Source organism: Chelon labrosus (genome assembly GCF_963514085.1).
Source record: "Chelon labrosus genome assembly, chromosome: 1".
NCBI classification, from domain to species: domain Eukaryota; kingdom Metazoa; phylum Chordata; class Actinopteri; order Mugiliformes; family Mugilidae; genus Chelon; species Chelon labrosus.
The window spans coordinates 23,817,065-23,830,145 of NC_140337.1; the positions used below are offsets into that span (position 1 = coordinate 23,817,065).

Below are 13,081 nucleotides of genomic sequence, written 5' to 3' on the forward strand. Positions count from 1 at the left end.
AAACTACGTTCATGCGTCTCGTACGAGACCACGGATATGATGCCGCCACGTAACAGGGCCGGGGCACCCATCACTGCTTATCACAGCAACGTGTGCACATCATGACCTCTTGGTGTCTATGTCTGGGTTTTTATTCGCTTCCATTGTCGCCCCAAACACACATAATTGAGCCGCAGGACCGTGTTTACTTGTGTAATAATATTCCACAGCTGCCCCAAATACTCTGCACCAAAGTGAAAACGGCCAATGACGATTAAAAACTACAGTTTCACAGGACTGCGCAAGCTATAAAACATAATTTTAAGCATCTACAGTTCATTTTAAGTTGAAACCAATGGGCTTGGATCTCTGTGGCCTTCTCACAGGATATGTTCAAAGTGAGAAATATGTACATTTGTTGAAAGTTGAACTTCTGTGATTGGTTTTTGTAACCTTCAGTTTTAAAGGGGAACTGTTTTTCTACTGTTTTTTTACAACCTGGACCTTATTTCTGACATAAAATACGATCGTTTACTCACACATATAACTTTGGTGTAATTTGGAGTCGTTCAGGAGATATTTAGATCTGCGTATATCCATATAGTGGGAGTGAATGGGGCACCGAAATGCACCCTCTAAATACTGCCAGTTTTTTGCAACATGGCTGAATATTTTTCCGACTCTGAGGTTGTGGACGAGCCATATAGCAGTTGCAAATTACAGGTAAACAAACTGACCGTCACTCGTGCGCGTGGCGCCCAGAGATGACATCATCCAGGTCAGAAGACATGTAGATTGACCTACAGACCGCGGATGATGATAACAGGTAACTCCGGACTGAACAGGGAATAGCACTGGCGTATCATAACAAAATATTGGTGAAATGAACGAGTTTCGCGGCAGATAATGCGTTATTTAGAGGCTACGTTTCGGTGCCCCATTCACTCCCACTATATGGATATACGCAGATCTAAATATCTCCCGAACGACTACAAATTACACCAAAGTTATATGGGTGAGTAAACGATCGTATTTTATGCCAGAAATAAGGTCCAGGTTGTAAAAAACAGTAGTTCCCCTTTAATTTGCGAATCGGACTGAGTTCCTCGGGTTGGGGGAGGAGCTTATGGACACAGTTGTTGGAGATTAACTTACAAATCATGCAAGGAAATGCCAGTAGAGCTCATCCACTGGACCATCTCACCATCGCTCCACCTCACGGCATGACCTGCTGTTTCTTGCATTTGTTTGCATCAGTTAATTACGATTATTATTTATTTATTTTCTAACCCCTGAAATGCCGTTGTGTTCTGTCACTCAGTGCTGGGCCCGCTGCAGTCGGTGATGCAGGATCTGCACTCAGACGACAACGACGGCGATTCGGAGGACGACGACGACAACGATATGGACTCGGACGTCGAGCGACCGGCGCACACGCACCTCTCACACCACCAGCGCAGGTTCGGTTCATGGATGGCGGCGAGCCAGCTTGTTGATAGACCCCTGGAAGACACATTTATATTTATATCAGCCCACTGCGTCACTAACAACGAGAATTTAGTACCACTGGTCAATGTTACTTTGACCTTATCTCAATAAATCATACTCTAATTATATGAAAAAAAAACTTGCAATGGGATAAAATGATGAAGTCATATAATTTTACGTCCTCAAAGTCAAAGGTCAACTTCACCGTGACATTGCTGCTCTGTAAAAACACCAGTGTGCAAACTGATGAGATGAAATACAGCGTAGCTCATAATAATAATTGTCTTCTCTCCTGTGACTGCCATCCTAGGGTCAGCTTAAGTGACGGCAGCGAGAGTGACAGCTCCTCCCCCTCACCCCCGTCCCGGAACGAGGCCCCACCCTTATTAAAGACTACTAATAACCAGGTAACATGACCTTATGCTTCGTATATATCATGCGTTATGTCAGTGTAATTTAATGTTCCACACGAGAACCCAGGTGTTTGATTGTGTTAACTCTGCCTCCTTGGCCAGATACTGGAAGTGAAGAGTCCCACCAAGCAGAGCAAGCAGGACAAGAACAAAAACACGGATTGTGACAAGGTAAACAAGACTACTGCCCTTTCTTTTTTGTTATTTCTGAATAAAACACCCTAAAAACAGCTACACAGGAAGGTCATTCATAGGATTACTTACTGCTGTTGTTTAGGCCAGGTTCCTGATGTCTTCATATTGCTTGGTAGCTATGGTTAGCTGTTGAGCGGGACATACAAGCCAGCAGCGTTAGGTTAGCTTATATTTTGCAATGTTTGAACTATCCTCTGCTGCTCTGTGGGCCTACAAGCCACCAGCATTTACTTAGTTAATTTAGATTGTAGGCTAAGCTAGCCAGCAGCATTTGGTTAGCTTATATTTCACAAGGTTTGAGTTACAGTCTGCTGCTGAGCGGGCCATACAAGCCAGCAGCATTTACTTAGTTCATTTAGATTATAGGTTAAGCTAGCCAGCAGCATTTGGTTAGCTTATATTTCACAAGGTTTGAGTTAGCGTCTGCTGCTGAGCGGGCCATACAAGCCAGCAGCATTTACTTAGTTCATTTGGATTGTAGGTTAAGCGTCATATCACATGACCATAGGTTTATTAGGGTTTCTCAGTTGGACAGGGCCTCTAAATGTGTTTTGCCTGGGATTTTGGCACAAGGGATTGTTACATCTAATCCTGTGTATTAATGAATTTGAATGAAGTTGAGTTGTTAAATGACGCTAAATGAAGTGTAAAAAGTCCAGACTGTCGTAAGCATTTAAACCATCAGCCAGTTGTTTATATTGAAGACTTTGCACGGTACGTTTTAAAGACGCCACCATATTTTCACATAGCAATCAGATCGATATATGCTTTTATATGCAATTATTAGTACAAAGGAATAAACATGTCGTAGAATTACAAGTTAATTTACTAGCTAGACTTTTACTAAATAAAGAGCATAGACTGTATAAAAAATGGACACCATGACAGCTCCTCTAAACGTGGAGCTCCCCCTGGTGGCCATCTACTCAGAAGGAAAAACTACTAGCCACTTAAACAGTGACTTTTAGCAAACAGTAAATTACTTAACCCAGTTTGAAGCATTGTACATTACTTTAAGCTGATCTAGTATTTTTGTGGTTTTTTTTTTTTTTTTCAAGGCTTACCTTGATGAGCTTGTGGAGCTGCACAAAAGACTGATGACACTAAGAGAAGGTCATATACTGCAACAGGTGAGCTGCTGTTGTTATTGTCATACCAACTGTCCAATCTTCTTTTACTTTGGTGTCGATTTAACAAATCTCTGACACAGAAATGTGGCAGTATGGATATTTAAATATTAGTCGCTGCCAAATAGTGTGAACAGTGTGATGTGTTTATGCTGTAGACTGTTTAAAGATGGACGGCGGAACAGCTGCTCAAAAGTGAAGCCAAAGCAAGTAGAGCTCCCCCTGGTGGCTGGCTGCAGTATAGGTCATAAGCTCCACCCACCCCATGTTAGTGGGTGGGACTAAACTAAAACACTAAATACACGTCAAATAACTTGTTTTTCAAGGATGTTTTCTGTCATTTTAGGTAGTTTATATAACGTTGATGTATGTTCAAGTGTCAGTTCGTTTTAGCTAGCTACTTGACGCTATAGAAACAGGATGTGACATAATGCAGACTACCAGTTGCCATGCCAACCGCTCTGTAAAGTGCTCCCGTGGGACTGTGAGAAATTTTTTTTTAAAATAAGTTCAGTGTATAATCCAACATTTCCTTGTAACTGCTGGAGGTAGAGCAGAGCGTAGCATTAATTAAATGAGAACGCGAGTGAGTCTGGAGGAAGTGTGGGCGGGGCATCAATATCACGGCTCCACGTGGTTCCACTCTCGGACCGTACTGATCAGACTCTGGCTACAAACTCGCAAGATGGTGTCGCCCATATCCCCAGGAAAATAGTGTCGGTTTGGTCCAATGCAAGGAAGAGGCGACGCATTGTCCATATTTATATACAGTCTATGCACCTTGAGGATTTAGCATATTCAGTAGCTTCACTACAGTCCAGTCTGTTGAAGCAACTGATGATTTGAATCTGGTTTCTCTTCCTCTTCATGTTGGACTTCCCCCTCTGTATTAAAGTTTCTATTAGATGACGGTCCAGAGGGAGTAAGTTGCTCTCTGTTTCTGGTGAAACTGAGAATACCTCTAGCTTCACTAGCTCTTTACATCAGACACGACCAATGAAACTGGTCTTTGCGTCGTGCTGTGCTGCACTCTGTGCTCTGGCACCTTGTTGTGCACTGATGCAACGTATGCTCTCATAGTTGGGGATGGTTTCAGACTTCAGTCAAACCTGACCTTTTGTAGTTATTTATTTCAGGTCTGACTTAAACCAAAACCAAGTCCTCCATCTGTAGCATCACAACGTCTTTGGCCTCTTCTGTTGTTAACGCCACTAAAGCTGCCAAAGAAAACGCTGCATTTAAAAGAAGAGGAAAGAAATATTTTTTCTGGAGTAGAGGACACAGGTTTTCTGGAGCTACCGTCTCCACATTAGCTTTGACAGAAATATTTATTGGACTGAAGACAGCTGCACGATGCACTCGGACATTTTGTTTGTACAAGATTGGAAGGGGACTCGGATCGGCCGACACTGAATATTCAACTGAATTTGTATCGGATCGGGGCGTCCCTACATATAGTCTTGCCCAACGGTGCAATGACTATATCTTGAAACTAAAAAATTTAAAAGATCAGAGATGCTTGTGGAATTCTAGAGAGTTTAAATCAACCTGGAAATAATAGTTTTAATATGGTTGAAGGGGAAAAAATAGTGTAATTTAGTTGTGTAATATATTTTTATTCATTTATTTTTGGCCATTTAACTTGCGCGGTGTAGAGGTGCAAAACAAACGAGGGAAGAACCTGCAGACATTGCAGTTATGGTATGTGGATTACGCCTTATCCTAACTATGAGGTGACGAGGAAGAGACTATTTATTTTGAGTCTTCCAAAACCTTTTAAGTAGGGATGCACCGAAAATTTTCAGCCGAAAACCAAAAATTCACTTTTGGGCCATTTTCGGCCAAAAATTGCTGCGGGTGTTATTTGCATCATCACGACATCCTGTTTCGACCATGTTGTTTTGGCCGTGTTGTTTCGGCGCTAAAAGTCCAAAAATTTTTGGCTGAAAACAAAAAATGCACTTTCGGGCCATTTTCGGCCGACAATTTCTGGACTTTTATCGCCGAAACAACACATGCAAGCAACAACCGCAGCAATTTTTGGCCGAAAATGGCCCAAAAGTGCATTTTTTTGTTTACGGACGAAAATTTTTGGACTTTTAGCGCCGAAACAACACGGCCGAAACAGGATGTTGTGATGACGCAAATAACAACCGCAGCAATTTTTGGCCGAAAAGTGCATTTTCGGTTTTCGGCCAAATATTTTTGGTGCATCCCTACTTTTAAGATGATTTAAACTTAAAAATTAAATGATGCCGTCAAAATAAATATGTCCTCTCTTGAGTAATGACTTATGTTTGGGCAGAATTCAAAGATTTTAAGATCTTTGTTGTCATTTCTCTCTATTCTCAACTTAAACTAAGCCGTATAGATACAAAATAAATCTATGTACGACTGGTGGTGGTGCAATGTGGCAGCAGCTTGTTGATGGACACTAGTGCAGATGGGACAATGAGGTGCAGGACAGATTTCAAATTGTTGTATAGTGCAACGGATAGAGAATACACGAGTATTTAATGTGCAAAAAACAGCTGAGGTAGGGAATGACATGACCGAAAATGATCTTTGCAGGAGCTGCTCGTAAAAATTTTACGTTGTTTTGGGATTTCCTTCAGGGAGTATAATGTCCAGACTGTGTTCGATGTAGAAGGATCAAATTATACTGCCAGTAAGAAAACGCTGAATGTAGTTCAGATCAAACTTGCAGTGAAGTGCCAAGCTGAAGATGAGGGAGAAAAAATAAAGATATCCTTGGTGGGTTCCCACAGTTTTCACTGATGTCAGCACTAGAACACTGTAACCTTGGATTAGGAAAGAAGCTGTGATGTGTCACAGATCCTCTGTAATCTGTGGCTTCATCTGGAAGCAATGAATTATTTGGTTAACCTCCCTCCGCCTAAGAGATTACACGTTTCTCGCTTATATTCCCGAGGCCTATCAAGTGACGGCATTAATGGATCTTCCCGGCAGCGGCTGCCAAGTTCTGTCTCGCTCCCCTTAACGAAAACCTCTCTGAGGAAAGACGAAATCCCATCCAAGCGGCGTCGCCCGTACGGAGCTTTTACTCGCACAGTAATCAGGCTAATCTAGCCGAGTTCAACCGGTGGCTCCACTTCCTGTTACTAGAGATGGAAATGATTAAGTCGCAGCCTATCCTGCAAACTGGCGGGGACCGCGTATTGGCTCGTGCACGCAACTGTAAAGCAGATGGTCGTCTTCAGACACCGGAACAAAGCATAAATTTTGGTAGCCGCTTTTCCCCAAGTTGAATCCTGAACAGCGACGAAAGAGAACAGGACGCCGTGGTGGAATGAGAGAGAGAGAGGACGCCTGAGCTACAGAGGCTTTGTAAATGATCAGTTTGGGTCGAACGTTTTCCAGATCTGTGCCGAGTTAAAGATGGAAACGTGTTGTGTTGGTGAGACTAACACCTGGGCAAGAGGAAAAAACAGCTTAATCTTAGCTTTTGAGATGTCTGTGTTGTAGATATTGAAATAAAAGGAATCAAGAAACCAAGTAAACACCGAAGAAATGGTTTAAATGAAGAGTTGGAGTTGAAGTGAAACTATAAATAATTTGGTCAGATGTAACTTGGATATGTCTTCACTACGGGTTGCACAATATCACCAATAAAAACCCAGTAGAAAGAGATGTATAGCCTGTATAAAAACAGGCAGCACCTCAGCACCGTCAATAGCCTTTTCCGTATACTGCGGCTAAAAGTCTAATAACTTTGATAAATTCTTGATGTTCAGTCTCCTTCTCGTGTTTGGTGAAGTTGTTAACTGACTGCTGTCCAGAGGATTTGGACCGTTCCTCTGCTAGCGTTAGCGTTAGCCTTTTCAGATGCATTGCAGTAGTACTTTTGCTGTATTTCAAGACTGACATGTCACAGTATCACGGACTTCGTCTTTAGTAAAGTATTTCCGACCCACTGGACTCCTCACCTGTCGTCTAAGAGGTGTCCATGTTGTTGTTGTCAGGTGATCGGCGACTAGTCGACTAGTCTGTACAACCCCTAGCGGTCGGTTTGCATCCTGGAGTCGCGCTAACCCCTTTGTACTTTCTGTCTTCCAGATTGTAAACCTCATTGAAGAAACTGGACATTTTCACATAACAAACACTACTTTTGACTTCGACCTTTGCTCCTTGGACAGAAGTACGGTCAGGAAGCTCCAGAGTTACCTGGAAACCTCTGGGCTGTCCTGAAGCACTGAGCAGCTGGCTGCTGGATCTCTGCCTCCGCTACGACTTTTTTTTTTCTTCTTTGAATTAAACTCCAACTTTGGATGCAATTCAAAACGCCTTCGCTGCGTCCGGGTCCAGTCGCTGCGCGTCCAGCCTACTGTGGTCGGACCGGGTCTCCCCGCTGCAGAAACCAGTGCCAGGTGTCGTTAGGGGGATGAGCCCTGTCGATCAGGAGATCACCCGGAAAGCCTTGAAAACTTGATTTAAGAAAACAAGCAAACGAAAAAAAAATAAATAGTGAAGAGCGGCGACTGTGTTGCTCTTAATGAATGTGCATTTTGTTACCATGTACGTTTCTTGATTTGTTGTTCGTTGTGACAAATGCATGGTCAACATTGCCTTACAACATTGTAAGTCTTATTTATTGAATTTAATTTGCAGGTGTGTGTGTGTGTGTGTGCGTGTGTGTGTGCGTGTGTGTGTGTATTTGAAATAGTAAAAGAGAAAATGAGACTTTGTTGAAGCACTTCACATCCGTGTGACGGCTTACTGACACTGATGAGGACAGAAATCAAAGATGAGACGGAGTAGGTTCACTGGGAACAAAAAAAAAAAAAAAAACTGGCGTCGGGATGACGGCGCTGCGATTCCTTCTCCCGTCTGTTTGGTTCCAGCAGAAAATAAATAAAAAAGAGGTTTCTGCAGCAGCCTAGCAGAGGCACTGCTACGCTGTGTGAGTGTTTGTGGAAATTCAAATCAGCTCCGTATGAATTATGTTGAAGAAAATAAAAAAATAAATGGATTTGCCTGGTCCTGAGGATAGCTACCGTGCGCCGTCATGCCCCCACACAGCTGGCTAGCGAGGTAGCCCGTACTGACGGATGGAAACCTTCCAAAATAATAGCAGCCTCACTTTTAGTACGGTTGTGTCACTCTATTTTTTATTTCTGACAATTTTTTGTTTATTTCTAACGATTCTGCGTGGGAGAAATTGCACAATTCCACACTTTGGCGCCCCCCGGTGGTAGAATTTAAAACAAAATCGTTACGTGATTCATCGTTTTCTGCAAAAACGGATCAGTTTTAAAAAATCTAGACTTTCAGCCACATTTCAGCTGTGCCCTCTTTTAAAGAAGCAGCTCTTAAAAGAATCCTTCAAAAGACGGGATCTGGCAGTTTATTTTATTCCCAGTTTATTTGGTTTTATTTCATTTTCAAGGGGTGCATACAGTCATTTGTGGCTGCTGGACTGAGCAGAGCACACTTCACAACAGGTCTCACAACAAAAATAAATGAATTAATATTTTTTTTTACCAAAACAAGGCTTAATGTGCTGCAGCAGGACCTGCTAATTGGCTACCACTTGAAGAAAGCTTTGTCGTGTGGGGCTAATATGGGAAAACATGCCAAAAGCATAGTTAACAGATTCAGGATATTGTTTGTCTACTGAATATAACTAAACAGGAAATTATTCTCTTTCCCATTGGGGGGGTAAATGAAGTTGTAGGAACGGGCAAGAAGAAGAAGAATCTCTCTTGAAGGGGAATTACCTTTTTTTACAACCTGGACCTTATTTCTTATTTCATAAAATACGCGTATATCCATATAGTGGGAGTGAATGGGGCACCGAAATGCAGCCTCTAAATAACGCATTATCTGCCATGAAACTCGTTCATTTCACCAATATTTTGTTATGATACGCTAGTGCTATTCCCCGTTGAGTCCAGAGTTACCTGTTATCTATTCGCGGATTTGCAGCGGTTTGTTGTTCTTTGGTCAGCTGTTCCTCTCTCTGCCTCCTTTCAACGAGCTCCTCATCCGTATACTCTGGCTCAAAACGTTAAGGACATCCATCATAAACAAAGTCGTCGTCCACAACCTCAGAATCGGAAAAATATTCAGCCGTGTTGCAAAAAACTAGCAGTAGCAAATTGGAGGTAAACAAGCCAGAGATGACATCATCCAGTTCAGAGGTTAGTAGGTCAATCCACAGACCCCGGATGATGATAACGGGTAACTCCAGACTCAACTGGGAATAGCACTAGTGTATCATAACAAAATATTGGTGAAATGAACGAGTTTCGTGGCAGATAATGTGTTATTTAGAAGCTATGTTTCGGTGCCCCATTCACTCCCACTATATGGATATACGCAGATCTAAATATCATGCGAACGACACAAAATGACAAAGTTATATGGGTGACTAAACGGTCGTATTTTTATGCCAGAAATAAGGTCCAGGTTGTTAAAAAAAAAAAAAAAAAAAAAAAAACAGCAGTTCCCCTTCAATCATGTCAGAAACCACAAAGAGGCAGTGTGAGGACATGTTAGGGCAAAACAGTGAATAAATGGGTTGGGTTAGGGGTGTAAGAAAATTTAAAAAATGAAAACTTTTATTTATTTTGTGGGAGTTTGATCAAAGCTCAGCATTAATTTTCCAATCCGATGATGAGGGAGAGGAGGTAGCCTGGTTAAATTTGTCTCAGAGGGACACGTTTACCGGTCTGAAATTCCAAATTACCTTAAAAGGTTTTTTTTTTCTTACCCTCTGCTTTGTCTTATGGTTTCTTGTGTAATTTTGAGGACATTCAATAAATATTCTGTATGACGTACAGATGAGCTGCTGGTGGATGAGCTATTTATTTTTTATTGTTTGTTGTGGCGCGCGGATTCGGCCACTTTCTGTCTTTTTAGATTTATAGCTGACGGTTGCATTAATATTAAACATGCAGTGGCTCGTGTTGATCCCTGTTATTATTATATTTTTTTTGACAACAACCATTTCAGCCAAAGATAACAAATACAAACCATCGATCAGAGAGTGTCAATTAGTTCTGGGTCTTATGTCCGCTACTATAACTAAATTCGGTCGACCCCTAGTGGACAAATTACGAATAGCAGTTTCTTTAATAGCTACAGCTGTAAGAGATGTCCTGTCCAAGGTGTTCCTCGCCTCTCGCCCCATGACAGCTTTTTTTTTTTTTATTGACAAATTACAGTTAATATCGTCTATGTGATTTTTTTGCGCTTTCAAAATTGATCCAACAAGTCCGATTGGACCCTCTGGACCGTTTAGTTTAGTTTAGCTTTAACAGGTGTTAAACAAAGTTTGATCGCCCCCTAGTGGTTAGTTGCGGTATAGTTCTTAAACCTCGCCTAATTAGTTTGTTTTTGATTAGTTACCTGATCCCACAATAGAGTGGTGTACATTTTGATGATTGACAGCTGGTCTAGAATCTAGACCACTTTTCAGGAAGTGGCTGTAACCATGTGGCCACGTTGTGCCCGCGCTCAAATTTCAACATAAGTCGTACTGTAAACTGACCAATGCTTTTCAATATTTGAGAGACTTTTGGGGGTAAATTTGGGGATAAATTTGAGGAAACAAAATTAGTTTAATAAAAGCAAAAGGCACAGGGATAAAGGGACAAAGGTAAAGGTAGGATTATATGGACACATGGGTGGAGGGGTGAAGAGACGCAGGTGAAAGGAAATGAGGGCGGAACTACAAGGAGGAACCAATCAAATGTCAGGAAGTAAAAGCAAGAAACGCCACAAAGAAACCAAACAGGATTACGACTGAGTAAATTAATCTACGGGGAAAGATTGCTGACATGTAGCTAGCTAAACCGCTAGGTGTTTAAATAGGTGCTGATGTTAGCACGCAGTTATTCTTTCCGTTTCTAATCTTGTCGTTTTTTAAATTGTACTTCACAAAACTCCTCTTGGAGACACTAAATCCTGCATAGTACTTTATTAGGGGCTCACTCTGAGTTGTTATATCAGAGCTCCCTTTGTTCTCCAGTCCAATTCATTCTCAATAGTCTCTGATAAACACTGACACTTTAAAATAACACATTATTTACTGACACATCGCCCCCCCCCCCCCAGCTGTCCGGCTGAAATGAAACCCGAGTGCAGAAATAAGTGCTGCCTAATCGAAAACACACGGTGCTGCTCTGTGCTTCCTCCACAGCAGGAACAGGAGATCCTCACGTTGACAAAAACAAAATAAAAAAGATGAAATGTTTTCATTGTCAAATCATGAATTTAAATCTAAATCCACAAACCCGCCGTAATTTTACGGGGTTATAAAGTCGGTATCTGGGTAAATTGTTGGGATTGTGGAGTCAAATCGTTGCTCTCCGTCCTCAAGAACCGTGCTGTGTATGTTCTTTTTATGTCAGTCTAAGTGGGTGGTCTGATAGAAAGAAAGAAAGAGAACTTGGAAGTTGTCCAGTTCCCCCATTTATTGTGGGTGTTTGGGTTTTGCGTTTTTTTTTTTTAAGCAGAGGAAGAATCTTGCATGCTTTCATCAAGCCTCCATGTCATGCATCTTACCAGGCCTGCACTGGAACAACCTGTTCCTGCTTGCTTGCTGACTGACTGACTGACTGACTGGCTGGAGGATGATAAATGTTAAAGTAATGCCAGTGTGGAGGAGTCGGTTAGGTGCTCGCTGGTGTTCTCCTATATTTAGGCGCCGTGCAAATATGTGCTGTTCCAGTCTATTTCGGTGCAGAGCTCCTTTCTTTGCACAAAGTCGCGTCGGAGGAGGTTCTAGTCTGTTCAGCGCCCCGGGCCAACTTCGATAATGCCGACCCTGTGGACTTTTCCTTTTGCTTATTTCGACTATAAAAAGCTCAGAAAATGTCCCGCGAGTAAGTGCCTTTGCCCATTTTTCCCAAAATACCTGGGACTTTCAGTATCTGGACACACAAAGCAGCTTCCAGGTGTGCATAAGTTGTACTTGTGTTTCCTAAAAATAGTTGGAAATGCGGCTAACTGCTGTTGGCGACTCTTCAGGGCTCATATGTCCCACCCCAAAGGACCCCTAAGCTGCCCAATGTGCCTGCGTGAGCTTTAGGCGCAGTTTATACCTCTACGGGACATAAACGCTGTAACCTACGTACGTAGCCTACGCCGGTGCGAGCCATTTCTACTTGTGCACTCTTTGGCTCGCTCTGTAAAAACGCCACCCAAACACTTTCAACAAAGGCGACTGAAACTTTCGCAGAAAAAGACAAGTCGTACAAATGTTTGTATCTCTGAGCCTCCTCAGTTAACTTTTGCTCGAATGTGTTCCATCTTTATTGATCTAAAACAATCAATTCGTAAATTGCGGAAGATGGAGAAGCAGCCGGAAATACCAAAGCAGGCACCAAGTGGACCACGAAAAAATTTGTTCTTGCTCTTTGGGCTGCGAGAACAAGAACAAAATCTGCTCTGGCGAGTTCATTTTATGCTTCACGTGAAGTGTGGGAACTCCGGGGAAGTCCTCATAGGCCCCTCCCACTGCAGCACACCTCACACGCGCTAAGCATTGTGGGAGATGTGGGAGATGGAAAACGAGAGGCGCTTTTCTTATTATTTTTCGGACGTCGGCCAGTCTTTTTGACGGCGTGCACTCTCTGAAAGCTCACAAAGTGGCCGCTAGCATTTCCGCTTTCTGCGTTAACCACGGCCCACTTCTAATTTCTGACCAATCACAGAACAGTCGCCGGACACCACACGAGAAAAACGTTCTGCCCGAGAGAAACATTCTGATGTGTCAAGAACAAGCTGCAAGAACTCCCAAACGAGAACAAACTTCTTTCTTCTCGCAGAGTATATAACAGCCTTAAGGGTCTACGTAGGTACCGTAGAACCTAGGTTTACCTTCGCCGCATTACTCCTTGTAGCCCCTTGAGA

The 13,081-nt window shown here is 42.4% G+C and overlaps 1 protein-coding gene across 1 annotated transcript in view; it reads left to right on the forward strand.

The window, feature by feature from the left end:
* mllt3 (MLLT3 super elongation complex subunit) overlaps positions 1-8,309 on the forward strand; it is a 47,467-nt gene extending 39,158 nt beyond the window's left edge. The window contains exons 10-14 of the mRNA XM_084546817.1: positions 1,301-1,439; positions 1,778-1,874; positions 1,983-2,051; positions 3,134-3,205; positions 7,280-8,309. Of these exons, the coding sequence (XP_084402943.1) occupies positions 1,301-1,439; positions 1,778-1,874; positions 1,983-2,051; positions 3,134-3,205; positions 7,280-7,411 (509 nt within the window). The 3' untranslated portion in view covers positions 7,412-8,309. The remainder of the gene's footprint in view (positions 1-1,300; positions 1,440-1,777; positions 1,875-1,982; positions 2,052-3,133; positions 3,206-7,279) is intronic.
* Positions 8,310-13,081: the final 4,772 nt, after the last annotated feature.